This window comes from Eretmochelys imbricata, chromosome 6 (assembly GCF_965152235.1).
Source record: "Eretmochelys imbricata isolate rEreImb1 chromosome 6, rEreImb1.hap1, whole genome shotgun sequence".
Lineage (NCBI taxonomy): Eukaryota > Metazoa > Chordata > Testudines > Cheloniidae > Eretmochelys > Eretmochelys imbricata.
The window spans coordinates 1,715,219-1,741,400 of NC_135577.1; the positions used below are offsets into that span (position 1 = coordinate 1,715,219).

A 26,182-nucleotide genomic window follows, 5' to 3' on the forward strand; every position below is an offset into this window, starting at 1 on the left:
CCTAACAAAGAAAATAACAGAACGCCACTAGCCGTCACCTTCAGCCCCCAACTAAAACCCCTCCAACGCATTATTAAGGACCTACAACCTATCCTAAAGGATGACCCAACACTCTCACAAATCTTGGGAGACAGGCCAGTCCTTGCCTACAGACAGCCCCGCAACCTGAAGCAAATACTCACCAACAACCACATACCACACAACAGAACCACTAACCCAGGAACTTATCCTTGCAACAAAGCCCGTTGCCAATTTTGCCCACATATCTATTCAGGGGACACCATCACAGGGCCTAATAACATCAGCCACACTATCAGAGGCTCGTTCACCTGCACATCCACCAATGTGATTTATGCCATCATGTGCCAGCAATGCCCCTCTGCCATGTACATTGGTCAAACTGGACAGTCTCTACGTAAAAGAATAAATGGACACAAATCAGATGTCAAGAATTATAACATTCATAAACCAGCCGGAGAACACTTCCATCTCTCTGGTCACGCAATCACAGACATGAAGGTCGCTATCTTAAAACAAAAAAACTTCAAATCCAGACTCCAGCGCGAAACTGCTGAATTGGAATTCATTTGCAAATTGGATACTATTAATTTAGGCTTAAATAGAGACTGGGAGTGGCTAAGTCATTATGCAAGGTAGCCTATTTCCTCTTGTTTTTTCCTACCCCCCCCCCCCCCCAGATGTTCTGGTTTAACTTGGATTTAAACTTGGAGAGTGGTCAGTTTGGATGAGCTATTACCAGCAGGAGAGTGAGTCTGTGTGTGTATGGGGGTGGGTTTTTGGAGGGGGGTGAGGGAGTGAGAGAACCTGGATTTGTGCAGGAAATGGCCTAACTTGATTATCATGCACATTGTGTAAAGAGTTGTCACTTTGGATGGGCTATCACCAGCAGGAGAGTGAATTTGTGTGGGGGGGTGGAGGGTGAGAAAACCTGGATTTGTGCTGGAAATGGCCTAACCTGAAGATTACTTTAGATAAGCTATTACCAGCAGGACAGTGGGGTGGGAGGAGGTATTGTTTCATATTCTCTGTGTATATATAAAGTCTGCTGCAGTTTCCACGGTATGCATCTGATGAAGTGAGCTGTAGCTCACGAAAGCTCATGCTCAAATAAATTGGTTAGTCTCTAAGGTGCCACAAGTACTCCTTTTCTTTTTGCGAATACAGACTAACACGGCTGTTACTCTGAAACCTGTCAAAGTTGTTTTGTTCAGGCTAGACATGGGAGCTGATCATTCCTGGCTTTGGGCAATGTTCCTTGGAGGGGGCTCACAATGCAATTAGGGAGCGTCACTATTTTGGATACCAATAAAGGATTTATTACCAGAATTGGGCTGATAACTACTAAGCTGGGTGTGCACAGGCGTGGGTTCATTAACACGTGGAGCAGAGATCTCCCATCATGCAGTGCTTCCCTGCTTTTCTGGTCTTAGAGTTCAGTGCCTTGGAATCACTGTTCTCCATGCTGTATGCTCATGGAGATGCCTCCTTGTCCCATCTTCGATGCAAATGAGGCTAGGGGAGTTTCCTTAATTCTGACAGGTTTCAGAGTAGCAGCCGTGTTAGTCTGTATCCGCAAAAAGAAAAGGAGGACTTCTGGCACCTTAGAGACTAACCAATTTATTTGAGCATAAGCTTTCGTGAAATCTCCCACTGTATTTTCCACTGCATGCATCCGATGAAGTGAGCTGTAGCTCATGAAAGCTTATGCTCAGATAAATTTGTTGGTCTCTAAGGTGCCACGAGTCCTCCTTTTCTTTTTCCTTAATTCTCTCATCCCTATCCCAAGGGTTGAGGTGTGTCTCCCCCAGCCTTTCCATTGCTTTTTGTAAGTCTTCCTTCTGATGCAGATTTGATTCAAGCAGAGGCTGGGGTGGGGGGAAGGTCTTTCATGTGTCAGACAGGCTGGGTACTGTGCCCTGGTTCCCCAAGAACACAGAGCTGCTAGGTAACAACTAGACCCCGCACCCCTCGCAGAGTTGGGGAAAGAAGTCGATGGGGGCCTAATATCTGGGTCTGGGCAGTGCCCACCACAATAGGAGGACCAGACCCACCCTGGGTCTCTGCAGCGCCTGGAACAACAGGGAATCCTATCTCAGCCCTGGGGGGGAGAGGTCTGTGCAGTGCCCAACACGACAGGGGGGCCCCAATCTCAGTTGTGGCGTCAAGGTCTCATTCTCCTGGCCTTCCTGGATCCAATTTCCTGGTCACTTTCGAAGAAATTGTCGAAGACTGATTAGTGCCTGGGGATCCCAGGGAAGGATCCTCTCATGGTGCTAGGCCCTGTACACCGGGAGATTACAGCCAGGCACGAGCACAGAGGAAATACGCCGCTAGCCACTTCCACGCCTGCCTTCGCTTTTACCGAGGGCTTTGTACAGGAATGGCGAGCTGGCTCCCAGTGAGTTGTGGGCCACCTCGTCTCCTGGCGTAAGGGGACTGAAGTCACTGGTATTACACCAGGGAGGTAAGTAGATCCTACGTGTCTGAGCTCACGGCTGAGCGTGATTGTTTTGTCTGGCGCATCTGAGCAAAACTAAGCAGCTGGGGAGGAATCAAAGGCGCATAGCTCATGGCACTAAAAATGTCTCTGCAGATTTTATTCCGGTGTAAACCCGGAGCGATCTCTCTGACGCCAGTGGAGTCAGATCTGGATTCTGATCTCAGTGACCACGGTGTAAATCCGGAATGAGCCCACTGTTTAGCGGTGGACTAGCTGAAGGGCTCCAAAAGCCACATTCTGACTCTGATTGTCTTGAAATTGGCTCTGTCCAGTGGTGGCGCTGGGTAGCTTTAATGGTCCAACTTGGACATTATTTCACCTAGAGGTTCCTGAGATACAGCATCCCCTTCTCCACCACCCCCCACCACCCCAGTGTGGTACCAAATCTCCTCATTCATCCAACAGTTTCTTTTAAGCACCTTCCGGCTCGAAGCTGGGCCCTTCCCTCAACTGAGTGCTGAGATTTCTCTGGGGGCCACTTTGGGACCAGAAATGTTGGCACCTGCCCATGGTGATGCCCCGAAGGGACTGAGCAACATGAGTCTGTGTACCAAGACCCCCCCCCCCCGTCCCCATGGGTGGCTCCAGAGACAAGGTGTGGGCCTTAGGTTTGAGCTACAGCACCCCTGTGCTGTGAGTTCCAGCCCATCCAGAGGAATTTGGGCCCTCATGTTTTTGGGGGACACTTCCAGTGACAGACATTTTGGGGGAGGAGGTACAATTGTCCCCCTTTTCTATTCACAAAGCTGATGCACAGAAGCAGGTGGGGCTGTTTGCTACGTATCATTTCCATTGTCATAGGCCCCGGTCCCCAAAGGTGCCCAACTCCCATTGAGCTCGGTGCTGTACGTTATTTATTAGGTGTATTACGGTAGCCCCCACTTCTTGCTCAGGATCCCAGTGTGCTAGGCGCTGTACAGACACAGAAGAGTGTCGTCACCCCACCCCCATCCCCAAGGGCTTCCGTTCTAAGAGCCTTGGTGAATGACTTCGTTGGGAAATGAAGGCAGCTTCGCACGTGGCCACAAGGGGGCTCATGGGAATGACACCGGTAGGGGGCGGAGCTATGAGGGGTTGGAGCAGCAAAGGGTGGGGGCTAGGGGGGAGTTGGAGAATTACATTGGAGAGTGGGGTGGAAAGGGGAGGGTCAGGCTGAGCAGTGGGGGATAGTGGGGGACCGTCCTCTGCTCCTTCCTCCAAATCCCCCCTCCCCTGCAATGTCTGGCCCCACGGACATCATTGCAGATTCCCCTAGGGATGCCTGTCTCGGCATGGGGAGGAGGACTGGGGAGGGAGGGCTAGGCTGTGCGGATGGACGGACAGACAGGAGAGGCAGTGGGCGGAGTGACATACAGCCATGGTCTTCTGGTGCCAGGATAATCCTTGCCAAGGAGCAGGGGCAGTGGAGGGGCAGGGGAAAGAGCTGGGCTCTGACAGGTGGGGATGCGGAGAAATTACATTTAAAAAAGACCCAAGGAAATCAAAAGCCCCCAAACTTTGTTAATGTCAAATTGAAGTTGTCTGGGGGTGCCTGGGAGCCTTCCAGAGGGTGAGTGAATATAAACGGCTGAAAAACCAGGAAGTGAAGGGTTCAAGTAATACAACCTTAAACCATTTAAAAAAAAAATGTGTAACACAAAACGAAAGTCCGCACCACCCCCACGGCTTAGCCTTCAGTCTATGCCCCACCATGCCAAGAACACACATCCTAACAAGAGATAAAAACATTTGGCAGAAACTTTTTTCCACTGAAAATACAGGTTTGAAGACCCGGAATAGTTTCACAAATTTGTGTCATAAGCATGGCCACAGTGGGTGAGACCAATGGTCCATCGAGCCCAGTACCCTGTCTTCCGACAGTGGCCGGCACCAGATGTTTCAGAGGGAATGAACAGAGCAGGGCTATTATCAAGTGATCCATCCCCTGTTATCCCAGCTTCTGGCAGCTGGAGGTTTAGGGACACCCAGAGCATGGGGTTGTGTCCCTGTCCATCTTGGCTAATAGCCTTCAAAGCCTTAAAAGCCAGAGGTTAAGCGACCAAAGGAGTTTGTAGGAGGGAGTCCTAATATAATTGTTATGGTTAGGAACTGCTCCTGTCTCCTCCACTTGCACCTGCATCCAGACAGAGAACCTGACCATGGAGGCCTCTACCCAGATCCTGGCGTGGATTTCCAGAGACTGTGGCCTGCATTTCCCACTCACAGAAAGCCAGGCTGGGGCGATCATCCAGTGTGAGAAGTGCCTGCTGGTGGGATTGCTCAGGAAGCAGGTGGGAGAGGTACAGGAGGAGGTGGCTAAGCTGAGGAGCAGCCGTGCACACGAGGAATTCATTGACAGTATTCACATGGAGACATCCAAGGCGGAGGAAGCTGCCCAGCTTACAGAGGACTGCTGTCACAACACCGGGGGAGGAGGATATGGCTCTGTCACAGGGAGGACCCTGGCTGCTGGTTATTTCTGGCAGCAGGCAGTGCTCCGCCCCTACTCCCAACCCACCCACCATGGTGATGGAAAACCGATATGCTGGCCTGGCAATGAATGATGAGGAATCACCCCTAAGGTGGAGGAGGAGAAGCCATGTACCCTCATGGCTGGGAGGATCGCAGCCACCACTCCCAGGAGGAAACGTAGGGTGGTGGTGGTTGGAGACTCTTCTGAGGGGGACGGAGGCACCCGTCTATCATCCTGAAATGGCATCCCGGGAGGTGTGCTGCCTGCCAGGGGCCCGTATCTGAAAGGATTATCGAGGATCATCCAGCCCTCTGACTACTACCCCATGCTACTCATCCATGTGGACACTAATGGTACTGCGAAGTATGACCCTTTGCAGACTCCAGGACTCTGAGAGTATGGGGGAAGGAGTTGGGAGTGCAGGTGGTGTTCTCTTCCATCCTTCTGGTCAAGGGTAGGGGCCCAAGCAGAGACAGATGCATCCTGGAGGCAAATGCCTGGCTGCAAGGATGGTGCCGCTAGGAGGGCTTCAGCTTCCTTGACCACGGGATGTTGTTCCAGGAAGGAGGACTGCTAAACAGAGATGGGGTCCACCTATCGAGGAAGGGGAAGAGCATATTTGGCTACAGACTGGATAACCTAGTGAGGAGGGCTTTAAACTAGGTTCGACGGGGCAGGTGACCAAAGCCCACAGGTAAGTAAAAAGCATGGAGACCCAGGAGAAGGGTCAGAATCTGGGGGGAGCATGGGCTGTTATGGCTGGGATAAGGGAGAGGCAAGACAGAACTGGGGGTGGGGGGAATCAAATCAGTATCTGAGATGCCTGTGTACTAATGCGAGAAGTATGGGGAATAAGCAGGAAGAACTCAAAATGCTAGTAAATAAATACAGCTGTGACCTAGTAGTCATCACGGAGACCTGGTGGGATAATACGCATGACTGGAATATTGGTATAGAAGGGTACAGCTCGCTCAGGAAGGACAGGCAGGGAAAAAAGGGAGGAGGTGTTGCCTTATATATTAAAAATGGATACACTTGGACTGAGACTGAGATAGAAATAAGAGACAGACTTGTTGAAAGTCTCTGGGTAAGGATAAAAGGGGTAAAAAACTAAGGGTGATGTCATGGTCAGGGTCTACTACAGACCACCTAACCAGGAAGAAGAGGTGGATGAGGTTTTTTTCAAACAACTAACACAATCATCCAAAGCCCAGGACTTGGTGGTGTTGTGGGACTTCAACTCCCAGACATCTGTGGGGAAAATAACACCTCAGGGCACAGATTATCCAACAAGTTCTTGGACTGTATTGGAGACCATTTTTTATTTCAGACGGTGGAAAAAGCTACTGGGGGGAGGCTGTTCTAGATTTGATTTTGACAAATAGGGAGGAGCTGGTTGAGAATTTGAAAGTGGAAGGCAGCTTGGGTGAAAGTGATCGTGAAATGATAAGAGTTCATGATTCTAAGGAAGGGTAGGCGGGAGAACAGCACAATAAAGACAATGGATTTCAAGAAGGCAGACGTTAGCAAACTCAGGGAGTTGGTAGGTAAGATCCCATGGGAAGCAAGTCTAAGGGGAAAAACAATTGAAGACAGTCGGCAGTTTTTCAAAGAGACATTATTTTGGGCACAAGAACAAACTATCCCGCTGCTTAGGAAAGATAGGAAGTATGGCAAGAGACCACCCTGGGTTAACCAGGAGATCTTCGAGTGATCTAAACATAAAAAAAAAGGGTCCTACAAAAAGTGGAAACTCGGTCAAATTACAAAGGAGGAATATAAACAAATGACACAAGCATGTAGAGACAAAATTAGAAAGGCCAAGGCACAAAATGAGATCAAAATAGCTAGGGACATAAAAGGAAACAACAAAACATTCTACAAATACATTAGAAGCAAGAGGAAGACCAAGGACAGGGTAGGCTCGTTACTCAATGAGGGGGGGAAAATAATAACAGAAAATGTGGAAATGGCAGAGGTGCTTACTGACCTCTTTGTTTCAGTTTTCACCATGAAGGTTGGTGGCGATTGGACGTCTAACGTAGTGAATGCCTGTGAAAATGAGGTAGAATCAGAGTCTAAAATAAGGAAAGAACAAGTCAAAAATTACTTAGACAAGTTAGATGTCTTCAAATCACCAGGGCCTGATGAAATGCATCCTAGAATACTCAAGGAGCTGACTGAGGAGATATCTGAGCCTTTAGCGATTATCTTTGAAAAGTCATGGAAGAGGGGAGAGATTCCAGAAGACTGGAAAAGGGCAAATATAGACTCAATCTATAAAAAGGGAAATAAGGACAACCCAGGAAATTATAGACCAGTTGGCTTAATTTCTGTACCTGGAAAGATAATGGAGCAAATAATTAAACAACCAATTTGCAAACACCTAGATGATAATAAGGTGATAAATAACAGTCAGCATGGATTTGTCAAGAGCAAATTATGTCAAACCAACCTGATAGCTTTCTTTGACAGGGTAACAAGCCTTGTGGATATGGGGGAAGTGGTAGATGTGGTATATCTTGACTTTAGTAAGGCTTTTGATACTGTCTCGCATGACCTTCTCATAAACAAACTAGGGAAATACAGTATAGATGGAGCTACTACAAGGTGGGTGCAAAACTGGTTGGAAAATCATCCCCAGAGAGTAGTTATCAGTGGTTCACAGTCAAGCTGGAAGGGCATAACGAGTGGGGTACCATAGGGATCGGTTCTGGGTCTGGTTCTGTTCAATATCTTCCTCAATGATTTAGATAATGACATAGAGAGTACACGTATAAAGTTTGCAGATGATACCAAACTGGGAGGTTGCAAGTGCTTTGGAGGATAGGATTAAAATTCAAAATGCTCTGGACAAACTGGAGAAATGGTCTGAAGTCAATAGGATGAAATTCAATAAGGACAAATGCAAAGTACTCCACTTAGAAAGGAACAATCAGTTGCACACATACAAAATGGGAAATGACTGGTTAGGAAGGAGGACTGCGGAAAGGGATCTGGGGGGGTCATAGTGGGTCACAAGCTAAATATGAGTCAACAGTGTAACGCTATTGCACAAAAAGCGAACATCATTCTGGGATGTATTAGCAGGAGTGTTGTAAGCAAGACACAAGAAGTAATTCTTCTGTTCTTCTCCGCACTGATACAGTCTCAGCTGGAGTATTGTGTCCAGTTCTGGGTGTCACATTTCAGGAAGGATGTGGACAAATTGGAGAAAGTCCAGAGAAGAGCAACAAAAATTATTCAAGGTCTAGAAAACATGATCTATGAGGGAAGATTGAAAGAACTGGGTTTGGTTAGTCTGGAGAAGAGAAGACGGAGAGGGGACGTGATAAGTTTTCAAGTACATAAAAGGTTGTTACAAGGAGGAGGGAGAAAAATTAGTCTTCTTAACCTCTGATAGGACAAGAAGCAATGGGCTAAAATTGCTGCTAGGGTGGTTTTGGTTGGACATTAGGAAAAACATCCTAACTGTCAGGGTGGTTAAGCGCTGGAATAAATTGCCTAGGGAGGTTGTGGAGTCTCCATCATTGGGGATTTTTTAGAGCAGGTTAGACAAACCTGCCAGGGATTGTCTAGATAATACTTAGTCCTGCCTTGAGTGCAGGGGACTGGACTAGATGACCTCTCCAGGTCCCTTCCAGTCCTAAGATTCTATATAGAGGCAATATGATATTTTCTGTCTTATTATCTATCCCTTTCTTAATGAGGACCAAGATTCTGTTCGCTTTTTTGACTGCCGCTGCACATTGAGTGGATGTTTTCAGAGAACTATCCACAATGACTCCAAGATCTCTTTCTTGAGTAGTAACAGCTAATTTAGACCCCATCATTTTATGTGTACAGTGGGGATTGTGTTTTCCAATGTGCGTTACTCAACATTGAATTTCATCTGCCATCTTGTTGCCCAGTCACCCAGTTTTGTGAGATCCCTTTGTAGCTCTTTGCAGTCAGCTCTGGATTTAACTACCTTGAGTAGTTTTGTATCGTCTGCAAACTTTGCCACCTCACTGTTTACCCCTTTTCAGATTAGCTGAATTGTTGGAGTTGAAGAAAAACCTACAATAAATCGGGGCGGGGGAGTCAAAACCTTAACATTATTCAAATGTTTCGACCTTTTGATGTGAAATGACTTTTTGTGGTGCAATAGCCTTTCAGTGGAAGTTTTTAAAAGAGCTTGAAGCACCATCCAAATCACAGTGAAATGTTTCGTTTGATCCAAAACTCTTTGGTGTCACAAAACTTTCCAAAAAAAAAAAAACCATTTTTCTTTGACCCGAAAAAACAATTTCCACCCCCCAGACTTGCCCATGAGCTGAACAATCCATTATTTGCCCAGCTGTAAAACTGGAGGAATTATTTCTCTGGCCTGTGTTATGCAGGAGTTTAGACTCGATGGCTCCTTCTGCCTTTAGAATCTGTAGACACGAGCGTTCTGCCCTGAGAGATGCTACAGGGGACGTGAGCATTGTAGGCCAAAAGTGAGCTCCTACTTCCTGCTGTGAGAAAACTCAAGTTCGGCTCAGGCCTAGCTGACAGGAGCTACCTACACGTGGCCTACACACAAACCCTGAACCTGTGGTAGAAGCAGACCTGACTTGTGTGCAGAGCCTAACTCTCCTAACTTCCACTGAAATCAATGGGATTAAGCTCCTGAATACCTTGGAGGATCTGGTCCAGGGGTCAGCAACCTTCAGCACACCGCCCATCAGGGTAACCCACTGGCGGGCCGTGAGACATTTTGTTTATGTTGACCGTCCACAGGTCCCAGGGGCTGTGGTTCGCTGTTCCCGGCCAATGCGAGCTGTGGGAAGTGGCGGCCGGGCAAACCGCAGCCACTGGGAGCTGCGCCTGCAGATGGTCAACGTAGACAAAATATCTCGCGGCCCGCCAGTGGATTACCCTGGTGGGCCGTGTGCCAAAGATTGCCGACCCCTGATCTGGTCTTTGATGGTGTTGACCTTTTACCCCAACCTGATCTTGGAAGGTTTATAGCTCAACGTCACTATCTTTCATGTGCTTTTCTAATGATCCGCGATGCATCTGTGGTCAACGTTATGTCTCATATCCTTGACGAGTGCCCACTGACTTAATTCAATGGTGGGCTACCAGCTCTCCACCTGGCCAATGACAATATGGGGCATGTTGCACGTACGCTGAGAGATTCATCTGCTCAAACACTTAAGAGAGGGATAAAAAGGCCAGTCATTACAGCTGTAATGAATGTAGGGACAGATAAAATATACATATATATTAATATTGCAATAAGTTTTGCAATGTGTTTGAGGCCTAACTGCTAGCATACGTGCACAGCCCAACATTATAAGATTTAGAAATATGTTTCTTGTGATAAACAAGGAAACGGCAAAGGAACAAGACAAGTTTCAAACAGTAGAGTTACATAGGCTTTTTGGTGTTTGTAACAAGGGCAAGAACCATATTGGTGGATCGAAAGCACTGGGAAGACGTCTTGACACAAATAGCTCATGCTAACAGCCAGAACTTTAATTAGGGTTGTCTGGAATACCACATGCTGACAGGAGCTGAGACCTAATGAAATATGGCCCCACACATGTAGTAATTGGCAATCTCTTGGAATTCGAGGGTGATTGTCTTCCAAAAAATGATAACCACTTATCGCTGGTGGATTCCTCTAATGAGGCCAATCTGGGATCCACAGATTTTATGACAGATGGGGCAGATGTTTTCCAGTGGAAGGAGACGATCCAGGTTGTTGAATCAAGCTGTGGTGTGTTCTCACCTCCTCTCCCGTCTCTCCACTTCCTGTTGTCTTCACTGGGTCTCGAAACAGTGGGATCCGTGCCACAAGGTCCTTCTCCATTGAACCAGCCGAGGGCTTGTGTCTCCCATAAGTTTATGAGGAGGTTGCATTTCTTGTTGTTGGCTTTGAGGTGATTTTTTTGCCCTCTCCAGACATGTATCGATGTAAGGAAAAGGGGTCTAAAAGAGGTCTCTGCCCAGCCCCTAGTTGGGTACAGCCAGTTGAGAGGATGGCATAAACTGACTTGTCATATCCCGCTCACGGTACTGACCACTGACTGCTTTCTTCTCTCTTTGTTCTCACCCATCCTCCCAAGCATTGGAAACTGCTCCCTTATGTGGATCTCTTTCTTGTATGTGCTGTCAGTTGGCTTGCATGTGTGTTTTTCCGTGTGCTGTCCCAGCTCTGTGCAGAGAGCTGACCCAGCAGGCCTCGATAGCACTACCTAGAAAGGCCACCAACTCGGTTGGGTGGCGAAGGTGCTTGGCCAGGTTTATTGCCAGCAAAGCATGGCCTTAGCTCCCTGGATCAATGTCTGCAGGAACACTCACACATCTATGGTCGTTACAACGGATGCAGCAGGTTAAGGCGAGGTATCCCGACATTTATAGACTGAGACAAATAACTAGAACACACAACTTACGTACCACCTTACCTGTGGCATGACTTTTGTTTGTTACCTCCCCTTGCTCCTGATATCTTGAACAAACCTGTCAAACCATCTTGTCTTGTACTAGATTGGGGTGTAAATATGCTAGCCTTGAACCAGATTTGTACATGAACATCTAATACTTACTACACTAGCAACAACTTTGCCAAGTTCACGTATTGGACAGTGAACTTGTGAGCATCTGCTTTAATACGTGGCCTGACTTTGGTTCCCAGCCTCTGGTTCCGGCCTCAGGTCTTGCCCCAGGCCCAGTGCTCCAGGCCCTCTCTCTGCTACCGTATGGGTGCAATTCACTGTTGTAATTTGGATTTGAAATGAAGGCTTCCTGCCTTTATATCTGTAACCTCCAGTCCCACTCGTTATAGAATTTCACAAAGCCACCTGAGGAAAGAACCTGTTATTAGTGACTCATGCAAATTTGCACCCTAAATCAATCTAAAGGCTGCAATGCCTTGTGTCTTGCGTGACCCGAGGTGCCTAGGGTAACCCACACTGCAAATGCCAAGGTCATGGCAGGCTGCCGAAAGGAGAGCAGATTCTCCCCAAACTGGTGGTTAACATTGAAGTTAGACTCACCAACCAGTCGCCAACTGTGCTCCTGATTCCCCCACACTGGTTATCAAGAACCTAGAAAAAAGAAATCACACAGCCCCCTTTATTGCGTTCCTGTCTCTGGCTCCTAATCAGCACCTCGGTCCAGTACAGTGAGAAGTTACTTAAAATTCTATTCGCTTTACAAAATGTTCTTCTGACCGCAAAGGGCCAGCTACATTACCAGATCAGTACTAGTTTGGCTCTTACCCAAAATACCACCCCGCCCGCCAATCGTTTAGTGTCTAAAACTTAAGGTTTTATTATAAACAAAAAGAAAAGACCAAGAAGAGAGCTGTTAAATAGTCAAAGCAATCAGATGCATATATCAGATTCTTAGCAGGCTAGAAAGTCCCTCTGGAACACATCCACAACTTGGATGGGTCTGTCAGTCCTTGGTTCAAAGCTTCAGTCTTCAGAGACGTTACTCCAGAGGGGAGAAGCAGGACCGAAGACAAAACAGAGACAATGCCGCTGCCTTTTATATCTTTTGCCATGTGGCCAGTTCACCCTCCGTCCCAAACACACAGCACACAGGCCTGGAAAAGCACTTGGAGACTCCTGTCCCTACACGTCCCGCTGACTCATCGGCGTAGGCCCTGACGTCTCTCTCCGTGGCTTCGTTGTGCAGCTGATTACGCTGGATGGGCCATCGCACAGGCCAGGCAGTGCGGCTGCCAGTGGGTCTGCGGGTGTCACTCAGTCACACAGTACAGGTTTGACACTGCACGGATACACACATCCTTATCATTCATCATGCAGATGTGATACATACGTATCAATATGATTAGCATATTTAGCCAATTATAACTACGCTACGTTTTAGTCACGGGTATTTTTAATAAAAGTCAAGGACAGGTCATAAGCTGTGAATTTTGGTTTACTGCCTGTCACCTGTCCGCGACTTTTACTGTATAACCCTGACTAACACTTGGGGGGGGCAGCCTGGGGGGGGCAGTGGATACTCGGGGGGGGGCATGACCCAGGGGGATGCTGGGGGTACTCGGGTGGGGGGGTATGGCCTGGGGGGGCTTCATGGGGGCTTCGGGGGCATAGCAGGGATGGGGCAGGTTCCCTGCCAGACTCCTGAGAAGCAGCGACCTCTGGCTCCAAGCTCCCTGTGCTGCCTTCTCTATGCCCCAGCCCCTGTTCTCCAGCTCCCATTGGCTGGGAACCGCAGCCAATGGGAGCTGCCGGGGCGGTGCTTGCAGGCACAAAGGTGTGGAGCTAGGACCTGAGGGAGGGAAGTTCCTGTCGCCCTTCTGGGAAGCCCCCCCTCCACACGTAAGTACCACCCCACCCCCTAATCCCCAGCCCTGAACCCCCCCCCCTACCCAAACTCCTGCTGCTGGGAGGTGGGGCGGGGGGAGCCCGAGACTGCCCCAGCAGCAGCCGGTGCGACTGGCCATGGGGCTGCCGGGGCTGCATGGGCGTCTCCCAGCCCAGGTGCACCAGCCACGGCAGAAGTCACGGAAAGTGACAGAACCCGTGGCAAACACGGAGCCTTAGTTATAACTGTTCCACAGATACTTTACACGGCATATCTTGTAAGATGCATTGCAATTTTGTAACCCTGGTATCCATAACATTATAAATGGTCACCCATATTCCCTACAGGATAACATCCTGTATTCCCAGCTATCCCCAGCCCTTGCCTTGAGGTTTCCTTCTGGGAAGTTGCCTGCCCTCACCTGAGCCCTGGCGATTATTCACGTAGGCAACCAAATGCCGACGAGCAAGAAGATACCTGGGCCACCCTCCAGGACTCAGCGCTGACCCGGGGTGTGACGGCTCTCTCAAAGTCCACGTGCACCTCACTTCGTAGCACAGAGCCAGCTGATCCTGTCATCAGTCAGCGCACTGACCCTTATGCCGTGAATGTGACTGGAGTGCATGGAATTCAAATCTATGGGATGATTCCACCTTCTCCTCATCCTCCTCCTTCTCTCCCTGTTGCCGATCCATGGATTTTAAGTTACATCCCGTAGTTGGACCTCCTGTAACACAGAAACCGTTAAATTTCACCCTGAGACCCGCTTTGTGGAGCCCTGTCACATGTGTTGCCCTGAAGCCTCTTCCAGAAAGGCAGCTGGTCTTGATGCCGTGGAAAGCTGGAGAATACACCGCTTCCTGTGGGAGGGCATTTACTTTTCCACCACCCATACTGACCCATCCCTAGAGAACGAAGCAGAGCAGGGCAAGCTTAACTGTGTATTATTGGTATTTGGGGGCATTAGATGGATGGATGGATGGATGGATGGATGGATGGATGGATGGAGGGGTGTGTATGGAGGTGGATGGTAGATGGTCAGGGATACAGGGGTAGATAGCTGGACAGATGGTTGGTGTGACAGGTACCCCCCAGAGTGCCATCTGGAGCTGAAATATCACTGAGCCCTGGGACCCACCAGGGCTCCTAGTGGGGGAGCTAGGAGTCAGAACTCCTGGGAGGGGAGTGGGGTCTAGTGGGTTAGAGCAGGGGGGCTGGGAGCCAGGACTCCTGGGTTCTATTCTGGCTTTGGAAGGGAGTCAGGTGACGAGTCAGGACTTATGCTGGAAGCTTGCCCCAAAAGAAGGTCCCCTGGATGGGGAGTTTATCCCTCTAATTGGGTGCCTCGCCCTGATGATTAAAGTCTTTCCAGGAAGCTATCAGGCAAACAAGGCCAGCCAGGCAGAGTTCCAGCACCCTGGCTCCCCTCTGATCCCCCAGGGAGGCTTTCCCCAACAGATCCCCCTCCCCGAGCCACCCACCTAGCATCCCCTGGCTCTTTTGCTATCCCGCTGCCATGAACGGGGTTTTGGCTTAGGGGATGGTGGGGCTCATTGAAATCCCTGGCAGGAAATGGCAAGGTTTGCAGCATCTCTGAAAGGTGGGGTCAGGGAGAATTAGATGGGTTTGTCTCCTCTGGGTCTCATGCAATCCAGCCAGGAAGTGGTGATAGAGCCCAAGAGTCCTGGTTCCCAGTCCTCCCAGCTCTGACCCACTAGACCCCACTCCCCTCCCAGAGCTGGGGAATTGTTTTAAAAATATCTCTTCTGTTTGCTGGATAGCTGCTTAGATGTCTTAGTGACGTACATTGAGATAGTGCTCAGGAGTGACTGGAAGAGCTCTTTTGACCAAGTGATACTTGTGTGTTTAGTTAAATACCTGTCAGTAAAAACAACTGGTCATTTTAAACAGTCTGGAAAAAGATCAGTTCCCCTCTAACTTAACTGGGTTTCACATCCTTTGTTACTGCCAGATCGCAACCCTGGCAGGTTTCCTGTCTTTCACAGAGACTTCCAAATAACCTGCAGGAGTAATCCTGGAGTATTGTTACTGCAGAGTACCAGAGTATTATACTGCCCAGAAAAATATTATGCTATTCTACAGTAATAATCATAACAATTAATAATACTGTTAAAGCATTAATACTGCGAGAAAGTACTCTGGTATTTTTCAGTAATAATACAATTAGCTGTAATACTGCATGAAAGTACTCTGATTATTGTCCAGAAGTAGTATCATTAGACTATTAGTACGGCACAAAGGTACTCTGGTGTTTCCCAATAATAATACGGATAGACTATTAGGAGTGCACACAGGCCTTCTGCTATTCTCCAGTAAAATACCCTGGAGAATCATAACTTTTGTAGCCCTGTTAAGAATATTAAAGTAAGAGTGAGTTTCCTGATGTATTGCTGTAAAGTAGCAGAGCACCGTTGTACAGTACTAACGCGTTACCTGGAGTATTACGGTAGTATAACAGTACTTCCAATAATGCAACTGGAATATTACTGAAAAATACCAGCAGATTATCTATAAACCCTATTAAGAGAAATCCAGCACTAGAGGACTTACTGGTGTTCGGTTAGAAAATACCTGAGTCTTTTGTCTCTATGGCAAGTACCACAGCACTTGTGAGTCTCCTTTTATGAGTACGACACTAAGAGTGAGTTTGCTGGAAGTATTGGCTGCATATATTTGTACAGTATCAATAATTTTATTGGAGCATTCTGGTAGAATACTAAGGTATATTTTATAGCCCTACTAAGAGGCCTAAGGTGTTTAGCTGAGCATTGTCATGGACCACCAGACTGATAGTAGGTATGATATTAGTATGCGGTCTAGTAATGTAACTAGAATATTTCTTATTGAATACCGAAGTATTTTGTGCCCTATTAAGTGCCCCGATAGTGAACTTACTGGAGTATTAAGGTGGAATACCAGAGTATTATTGTTCAGTACTATAATAACGTAATTGGAGTACTTCTCTACACTACCAGATTGTCTTTAGAGAGCCTATAAAGAATACTACAATATTAGTGAGCTTTTGTATGGTACCAGTAATCTAATTTGAGTATTACAAGAGTACTTTTGCATGGTATGACAATAACTGGCTACTTTTGCTTGGTATGACAATAACTGGACTATTACTCAGTAATACTGGAGTATATTTTGTAGTCCTAGTAGGATTGCTACCATACTTGTCATCTAACTGGAGGATTACTTTAAAATATCAGAGTACTGTACCTTTTCTGCCACTGATTATAATATTGGACTGAAGCATACCAGAGTACATTTTAAAGATCTAAGAGTATTGCAGTACCAGTGAGTCTGCTGAAGTACTACTGTAAAATATTAGTGTGCTTTTTGCTGTTGTATTGAGTATTATTGTACCAGTGAGCTTGCTGCGGTATTACTGTAAAATACTAGAGTATACTTTGTGGCCCTATGAGAAGTACCACAGTCCTGGCGATATTACTGGAGTATTACTGTAGAAGACCAGAATACCTTTTGCAGCTCTATTTAGTATTATTCTACCAGTGAGATTGCTGGGCTAGTACTATCATATACCAGAGTATCTTTCATGGCTGTATTAAGAGTACCAAACTCCTGGTGATCTTATGACTTAAAATACCAACGTACTTTGTAGAGACCTATAAACAGTGAAAATACGAATGATCTTACTGGAATATTCCCATAGAATACAAGAGTACTTTTGCACCTCTGTTGACTATTAGTATCAGTGAGCGTGCTGGAGTATTACCACAGAATACCAGAGCACTTTTTGTAGTCCTTTTAAACTCTTGGTATCTCTATTAAGAGCATTTATGTTATCAATCTGCTCGCTAGGGTATTACTCCAGCATAACAGAGCACCTTTGGTAGTCGTAGTTAGAATACCAGAGAATGAGTACTGTAAAATACCACAATACCTTTTGTAATCTCAGTAATACCACAGTACTAATATTCTTCCTGCAGTATTACTGTAAAAATACCAGAGTACCTTTTGCAGCTCCATCGCATATCACCATACCAGTGAGCTTGCAGGAGCCTTACTGGGCTATACCAGAACATCTTCTTTAATAAAATAAAATAATAAATAGTAATTAATACTATCACAGTACTTGTATTCTTACTGGAGTATTGCTTTGAAGTGCCTCAGCACCTTTTCGCAGCTCCGTTTATTAATACTGCACCAGAGGGCCGTGTTATTATTGGCAAGGCTTTGCCTCTGGCACCTCAACCTACACACTGGGGTCACCTGGGGGTGCCAGCAGCAGCAAAGGAGGGAGTCCGGGGAAGGGGGAAGAGCAGGCGAGGAGAACTGAGGGAACAGCTGGTTCACATCTGGCAAGCGGCAACAGGGATGCTTGGGAAGAAGGCGGGACATGTGCCAACATCTGCTGAACCCGTTGGTCAACATTCCCGGCAGACTAACTGGCTGGATATAAATCGTGTTGGGATGCACACCCTTTCCTGGCTGCGTGCATCGCCAGGTGGCCTGGCTGCCTCTCTCTGGGAGCTTTGGGATCCCCTTTGGGTTTAGTGATTGGTGCTGCTAACGAGAGTATGGAGGAGCGGCGAACCAAGGCCAGCGGGCTGAGCTGGGCAAGGAGAACGGGGAGTCTGCTCCTGCTCATTGTGCTGATGGGTAAGAAAGTCCATCGGTCTGAGTGATCTGCCTACAGAGAAGGAGTGGGGAGGGGAGAGGCAGGACTCCTGGGTTCTATCTGCCACACTGGGAGGGGAGTAGGGTCTAGTGGCCTGGAGGGGGGACCCAGGACTCCTGGGCTCTATCCCCAGCTCTGGGAGGGGAGTCTCATGGGCTGGGAGGCTGGGAGCTAGGATTCCTGGGTTCTATACCTGGCTCTGGGAAGGAGAGTGGGGTCTAGTGGTTAGAGCAGGGGGGGTGGGAGTGAGGACTCTTGGGTTCCATTCATAGTTCTGTGAGTAAAGGGTGGGATGTGTCCATTATAGCTAAAGTATTCCCTGCACTGTGGCAAATCTGCAGCTCCCTGTTAAGTGTTGTTGCTGGGGCAGTTGGTCTAACTAACGTACTGCCTTGGCTGAAGGTCTAGAGAGTCAGGGTCCTGGTGAGTCTGTTATCCTTGTTCTGACGCTGTGTCAGCATCAATCACTGGTTGCAAAATTGCCATCAATTTGCAGTGTCTGGGTTGTTAAAATGTTGTGGTCAAAAAACTGCAAAACGCTGGGTCAAGTAACTTGTGATGGTAAAACCTGCACTTAAAAAAACCTTGTGATCCCAAAATTGCCACGGTCTGGGTTAAAAACTGCCAAGCTCTGGGCAGAACAAACATTTCTGGAGGGAAAAAACAGAAAAATCGGTGTAAAAAAAAGTTTTAAAATGCAAAAATCTGTGTTGGAAGATATTTTCCCAGAAAAATCTGCCCGGAAATACTAAAATTTGGATAACAGCAATTGGGATTGAAAGGGGAACTGGTCAGAAAAATGGTTGTTTTGGGGGAAAAGCAGTAACTTGTCTAAAACACCAACTGAAATCTGGGTCAAACGTTTTGGGGTCAAAGGCACAAACCTTGTGGTTAAAAGAGGACCCGGTCCAAAAATGCACAAATCAAAGACATTTAGTGGGGAAAAGAAGCCAAGATTTGTCCAAAAATACTACGCTCGGTGGCAAACATTTGAGCTGAAAACGTAGCTGGATCCAAAAATGCCATAATCTGGGCGACAACAAATGGTTTGTGCAAAAATGCAGCATGGTTTTGGTTAAAATAATGCCCCCCAAAAGTATCTTTTTCTTATTTTGGCACCAAAATGGGTTCACTCGTAATAAGTGTCCTCAATCTGTATCAATATCAAGCGTGCTCTAGGGTGGCTCGTTTCACATTTAGTTATTTCTCTGGCCTGTTTCATCTTTTGGTGGCAACCTTTACACTGAGTTTCAAGTCCAGTCTCGTTTATGCAGCTCCTCCCTGTTTAGAATCACCTGCAGATTTAAGTCAAAAGCTGGTTAAATGCAAACGCCGTGCAGCTGTTTCACCCCAGCGAGCCATCCTTCTGGGCCTGTTGCCCAGCTGCCCTGCCCCCGGGGGGGCTGTCTTTCTCTCAATTTCTGCATACCACTCCCCCTATATTTTAAGCCTCTCTCCTAATCAAATGAAGCAACTGGCACAAATATGCCTCAGTTCAATATTTTAGTCCCATCACACCGGGCACTGCACAGAGACACAGGAAGAGATAGTCCCTGCCACAAGCAGAAGGCAGCCTAAAGAGAAGCATGCTCCCCATTTTATAGATAGGGAAACTGAGCCCCAGAGCAAAGCATGGACTTACCCACAGGGAATCTTTAGCAAACCTGGGAATAGAACCCAGGAGTCCTGGTCCTAACCCCTCCCCCGGGCTCTAAGCCACTAGACCCCACTCCACTCCCAGAGCCGGGGAGAGAACCCAGGAGTCCTGCCTCTCTCCTGTCCTGAAGTGCTCCAGAATTATGTGAGGGGACAAATTTCTCCCATCGGTCTCTCCTCCATGCCCCTCAGCTGGTGCCCAACCTACCCACACACTCGGAGCCAGGTGAAGAGCTCTGTCTGCCGGGACCCCAGCAAGGCCGGGCAGAGAAGATAAGGTGGGCACCATCTTCGCAAGCGCCCGGCCCCCGGCCCCGGGTGCAACCAGCCAGCAGAACTCCACGCCTCAGGGGGAGTTCTGCAGCTGGTCTGTTTAATTGGCTAATGAGGTACCGCTGTAATTCTTAACGAGCCACTGCCCGGGCAAGCCTGGCAAAGGGCAATGCCACTAATGCGGGTCGTGTGGATGGAGTAATTGGGTCTCAGGGCGCTGGCAGGGTGGGAAGGAGGAGACATGATACCATGCTAGATGGGATCCTGGGTCTGACCTGCAGTGGCAGAGATGGGGATGGGATACCAGGGTAGATGGGCTTCTGGGTCTGACCTGTGGTGACAGGGATGGGAGCAGGATACCAGAGTAGATGGGCCTATGGGTCTGATCTGGGGTGACAGGGATGGGGGTGAGATACCAGGATAATGGGGCTATGGGTCCAATCTGGGGTGGCAGGGATGGGGACGGGATTCGAGGATAGATGGGGCTATGGGTCCTATCTGGGGTGACAGGGATGGGGACAGGATACCAGGATAGATGGGACTAGGGTCCTATGTGGGGTGACAGGGTTGGGGGTGGGCTACCAGGGTAGGTGGGCCGCTGGGTCTGACCTTAGGTGGCAGGAAGGATTAAGGACACCGGGGTGTGGCTAGCCCAGAGACTCTGGGCCGGGCCTGTCGCCAGATCTGTTACAACACAAAGGCAGAGCCGCATTCCACGGTGCTGGAGCTCCCTGCCTCGATCTTTCACTTCCTTCTCCCTAATCCCGGGTAATTGCTACCCCGTAATTAAACACGGGAACATGAAGCCAGCTGTGATGCGCCCGTTCTGATCCCATCACGGCCTTGGAATGTGGATCTGCCTCTGGGAGCAGCCGGGGAACAGCCCTAGGTCTGAGACCCTCAATCCCAGAACCGTCACAGGGGGCTGAATCTGAGGCAGGGAGCTGCACGGAGTCTGACCAACATAGTGGGGCTGTCCGAAGTCTGCAGAGAGCCTGAGCCGATTGCTCCGAGAAGCCCAGATCACAGCTGGGTGGGAAATGGTTTCCTGCCCCTCAAATATGTTCCAGAGTTTTTACTCAGCTGAAATCGGGCTCAAACGTCAAACCCCTGACGATATTAGGGAACAGAAAAAAATATTTTTCCCATACTGGGTCAATTGAGAAGTTTCTTTTCGATTTCCACCTTTTTCTGAACTTTTTTTCTCCCCCTCTTCTTCCCCCCGGGCTCATTTCCTTCAATTTCAGAATCAAAATCTCTTTGAGGCAGGAATTTTTCTGTTCAAAAATGTCCAAATCAAACTTTTTGGCTGGCTCAAAAGACTTGCCCCCGCCCCCCCACCACCAACTTGTTCTCAGCTGGGGAAATTTGGCCAGTCTGCCCCTGTTTCACGAAGAGTTCCCGTTTCGACAAATGGGCATATGTTGATGGGAAAACACCCAAACGTCTCCAGCTAACTATTCAAAAGTCAGATGGCAAATAAAAAGAACCCCACAGTTTATTAGTTTTAAAAATCTCTTGATTTTTATGAGCTCGTCCTTGCCTGGGGACCTGGCTCGTGATTTTGAATACTTAAGGCCGGCAATGTTTTATTGAGTTGGCTATCTGCGAAAGGTGGAAGTTAGGAGAGAATGAACATCTGGTGCTGAGATGCAGCCACTTCTGGGGTGGAACTGGGTAGCATAGCTAGTCTCTCTGCCACCCCCTGGTGGTGGGCGGGAGAAAGGACCCGAGTGGAATGACGATTGAGGCTGCTGCATCGAGGCAGACCCTGTGGCTCTCCCTCTGACCCTGTCTCTTTGCATTTCAGGTGCTCAACAGAGCGAGGCAAACGGAGGTGAGTCTTGAGCCGCGCTCAGCAATGCCCACGCCCAGTACCAGCCCCCCAGCAGTAAGGTTGCCAGGTGTCCAGTTTTCGACTGGAACGCCGGGTCAAAAAGGGACCCTGGTGGAAGAGGCCAGCAGGTTCGGCTCCTAGGCTGGAGGACCACGGGGCTCTGCACGCTGCCCCTGCCCCAAGCACCAGCTACCCACTCCCATTGGCAGGGAACCATGACCAATGGGATCTGGGGGGCGGTGCCTGCAGATGAGAGCAGCACGGGGAGCCTCCTGGCCCTCCTGCCTAGGAGCTGGACCTGCTGGCCACTTCTGGGGTGCAGCGCGGAGCCAGGACAGTCAGGGAGCCTGCCTTAGCCCCACTGCGCCACTGACCGGGAGCCGCCCGAGGTAAGCCCCTGCCTCAACCTCACGCGCCAACCCCCTGCCCCAGCCCTGAGCCCCCTCCAGACCCAGAGACCCCTCCTGCACCCCAAACCCCTCATCCCCAGAGCCTGCTCCCCCAGCCCAGAGCCCTCACCCCTTCGCACACCCTAACCCCTTGCCTCAACCTGCAGCTCCCTCCCTCGCTCCAAATCCCTAGGCTTCACCCCCGAGCCTGGATCCCCTCCTGTACCCCAAACCCCTCATCACCAGCCCCACCCCAGAGCTCACTCTCCCAGCCAGAGCCCTCACCCCCGCCTGCCCCCCAACTCCCTGCCCCAGCCGGGAACCTCCTCTCACACCCTAAACCCCTCATTTCTGGCCACACCCCAGAGCCCGCAGCCCCAGTTAGAGCCCTCCCTCCCACCCACACCCCAACCCCCTGCTCTAGCCCAGTCAAAGTGAGTGAGGGTCGGGAAGAGCGAGCCACGGAGGGAGGGGGAATGTAGTGAGCAGGGGCGGGGCCTCCGGTTAGGGGCGGGGCAGGGGCGGGGCCTCTGGGAAGGGGCGGGGCGAGGGTGTTCCGTTTTGTGCGATTAGAAAGTTGGCAGCCCTACCCAGCAGACCCCGGGGCGAGCCGATCCCGGCCAGGATCCTGCCTTATGTCTCCTTTCTCTGCAGTCTGCGGGAAGCCACAAATGAACCTGAACCGGATCGTGAAGGGGCAGGACACGGTGGAGGGAGAGTTCCCCTGGCAGGCCAGCATCCAGTGGAAAGGAGTCCACATGTGCGGGGCGTCCCTCATCAATGACGAATGGGTGGTGACGGCTGCTCATTGCTTCTACCAGTGAGTACAGGGGTTCTCGAGCCCCAGCCATGCCGGGGCCCCTCACTCCCGACCCCCAGCACCCTGCTAGCCCAGCCCTGCCTCCCGAGCCCTGCCGGTGCTCCTCACTCCCGACCCGCAGCCCCCTGCTAGCCCAGCCCTGGGCCGCCCAGCTCTGCCGGGGCCCCTCACTCCCGACCCGCAGCCCCCTGCTAGCCCAGCCCTGCCCCCCCAGCTCTGCCGGGGCCCCTCACTCCCGACCCCCAGCACCCTGCTAGCCCAGCCCTGCCCCCCGAGCCCTGCCGGTGCTCCTCACTCCCGACCCGCAGCCCCCTGCTAGCCCAGCCCTGCCCCCCCAGCTCTGCCGGGGCCCCTCACTCCCGACCCCCAGCACCCTGCTAGCCCATCCCTGCCCTTCCAGCTCTGCTGGTGCCCCTCACTCCTGACCTGCCACTGATGTGTTTCTCACAGGGTCCTGAACCTGACCCAGTACCGGGTGGTGCTGGGGGCCCACCAGCTGTTGAACCCAGGCCCCAACTCATGCGCCTGCCCAGTCCGGCGCATCATCACCAACCCTAGGTATGCCGGGCAGACCACGAGCGGAGACATCGCCCTGGTCCAGCTGGCCAGGCGGGTGAATTTCACTAACTACATCCTGCCCATCTGCCTCCCGGATGCCTCCGTCCGCTTCCCCCCAGGCAAAGTCTGCTGGGTGACTGGCTGGGGCCACCTGCGCTCTTGGGGTAGGTCAGGATGGGACACCCAGGGCGGGGATGGGTCCTTGGGGTAGGTCTAGGGGAATGTGGGGCCAGAAAGATGGGAGGGAGGGAGGTATGGCAGGGGTCAGGCGATCTGGAGGACTAGTGATGGGGGAAAGAAAGAAAGAAAGAAAGAAAAAGAATTAGGAAAATGAAATAAAAAGAGCGAGTCTGACCCCTAGTGTTAAAGGAGGGGACAAAGAGTGAATGGAAGCATTAACAAAAAGAGAAGGAAGGAAGAGGGGTGGAGCTCACACAGAGAAGGACAGAGTGTAAAAATGAACGAAGGAGCCCTCGAGTGAAAGACAGGGGGCATGGCAGAGAAAGCGAGAATGAGACAATGAACGAAAGAGTGAAAAAGCCTTGGACTTAAGGGGAGGGCAACGAGAGACCAAAAGAATGAGAAAAGGCCAGGAAAAAGGAAGACCGAACCCTGCGGTTGCAGGAGGAATAGAGAGAGAAGGGAAGAACAAGGAAATGAAGGAAAGAAAGAAATTAACTGTAAAGTAGGAAGGAAGAGAAAGAAAGAAAGAAAGAAAGAAAGAAAGAAAGAAAGAAAGAAAGAAAGAAAGAAAGAAAGAAAGAAAGAAAGAAAGAAAGAAAGAAAGAAAGAAAACTCCTGTGTTCGAGGGGGGTTAGAAAGATCAAATGAGAATATGAATGGAAGAACGCGTGGAAGAGCCTTGGATTTCATGGGCGGGCCGCGGGAGAAGGAACTCCGGAGCAGACAAAGGCAGAACGGCGGGGTGCTCTGGGGAGGACAGTCCAGCTCTGCCCCCCGGGGGCCGGGCTGAGCCCAGCACCTCACCCCCAGCTCTTGCTGCCCCCTTGCAGTGGACCTGCCCTCCCCGCAGACCCTCCAGAAGGTGCGAGTCCCCATCATCGACTCCGAGACATGCAGGAACCTGTACCTCACCAACATGCAGAACACGCTGCCCCACAGGAATATCCAGGCTGACATGATCTGCGCCGGTTACGCCGAGGGCAGGAAGGATGCCTGCAATGTGAGCCCCCTGGCCAGAGAACCCAGGAGTCCTGGCTCCCAGCCCCTCCTCCCCAGCCCTGCAACTCCCTAGACTCCACTCCCCTCCCACAGCCGGGGAGAGAACCCAGGAGTCCTGGTTCCCAGCCCTCCCTGCTCCGACTCACTAGCCCCCACTCCCGTCCCAGAGCTGGGAAGAGAACCCAGGAGTCCTGGTTCCCAGCCCTCCCTGATCCGACCCACAGCCCCCACTCCCCCCCCCCCCCCCGAGCTAGGGAGAGAACCCAGGAGTCCTGGCTGTCAGCCCAGGGAGCAGGCTGGGGTGGGGGGGGCAGGGGGAATAGGCCCAGGGTCCCATCCCAGAACAGGTCACAGCTACTCGACAAGGCCTGGGTTCTGTGCAAGCAATCTCTTTGCAGCATCACAGGGCCACTGTTATCCACCTGCCAAGCCCCACCCCAGAGGTGGCTGCATTTCAGAGCTGCCATTTGCACAGAGCCTCCTGACTGAGATTGGGGCCCTTTGTGCCAGGCATTGCACAGACCCCGACTGAGATTAAGGAAGTCTGTGGCATAGCTCAGAATAGACCCCCCCCCTCCCCAAACCCCTGGTTCCCCGCCTAGGGCACTAACCCTGCTCTCTCTCTGCTCTGCAGGGTGACTCTGGCGGCCCTATGGCGTGCATTGTGGGTGATGTCTGGGTGCTGGCCGGAGTCGTCAGCTGGGGCGAGGGCTGCGCCATCAAAAACCGCCCCGGGGTCTACAGTCGCCTCACCTCCTACCAAAGCTGGATCCGGGAATACATCCCCAATCTGGAGTTTGTCAAGGAGCCCAAAGGCCGGGAATCCCGTGCTGTGGCAGACCCCAAGGGGCAAAAGCACCCTGACGCTGGCTGGCCCAGCCAGGCTGCCTCTGTCGTTGCCAGCACCCTGCTGCTCTTGACCTGCCTGCTGTATCTGATTTAAAACCAAGGGGGGTGGACAGAGAAAAAGAGAGAATTCCCCCACTCCTCTATCAGGCTAGAAGGAAAAGGAAGAAGGAATCTATATCTCTGGTCCAGTCTCCCCAGTGTTGGCTACCTAAAGGCCCTGGGTTTTAGCATTCCCTTTGGGAAAATATTTTAAATGTTTAAAAACTAAGGAAATTCCCAGACAAAAAACTTTGTGAAACACTGTAAACGTGTGTATATTTCTCTGCAACTACAGCAAGGGTGCCGTAGGCAGGAGGGGGTCAACCAGTTGTTCTAGGTCTCTATCTTCATGTATATATTTAGGACTAGGGAGTTTAAGATGGAACAAAACAACCTTTGCTGATCATTTCAAGAGGTCATAAATGCACAGGGCCCGATAATCAGCGTCTGTTTTTGCGGGGTGGTTGAGATAACTTGGGAGGAGTCGCAGAGGTTTGGGCTGAGGGTGAAGCTAATCAAAAATGTTTTGAATGTTGCTAATTTGACGACAACATGTCAACATTTCTGATTTTGACCAGGGAACGATTGGGAGGTATTAATGCCGTCAGACAAGGCCCGGGGAAGACC

The 26,182-nt window shown here is 50.1% G+C and overlaps 1 protein-coding gene across 1 annotated transcript; it reads left to right on the plus strand.

Moving 5' to 3' along the window:
- The first annotated feature begins 17,851 nt into the window (after positions 1 to 17,851).
- LOC144265881 (serine protease 27-like) lies at positions 17,852 to 25,610 on the plus strand. The gene is made up of 6 exons (XM_077818933.1): positions 17,852 to 17,933; positions 21,692 to 21,718; positions 22,762 to 22,927; positions 23,378 to 23,649; positions 24,499 to 24,668; positions 25,302 to 25,610. Exons 1-6 carry the CDS (start codon positions 17,852 to 17,854, stop codon positions 25,608 to 25,610), a joined length of 1,026 nt encoding a protein of 341 aa, XP_077675059.1.
- Positions 25,611 to 26,182: the final 572 nt, after the last annotated feature.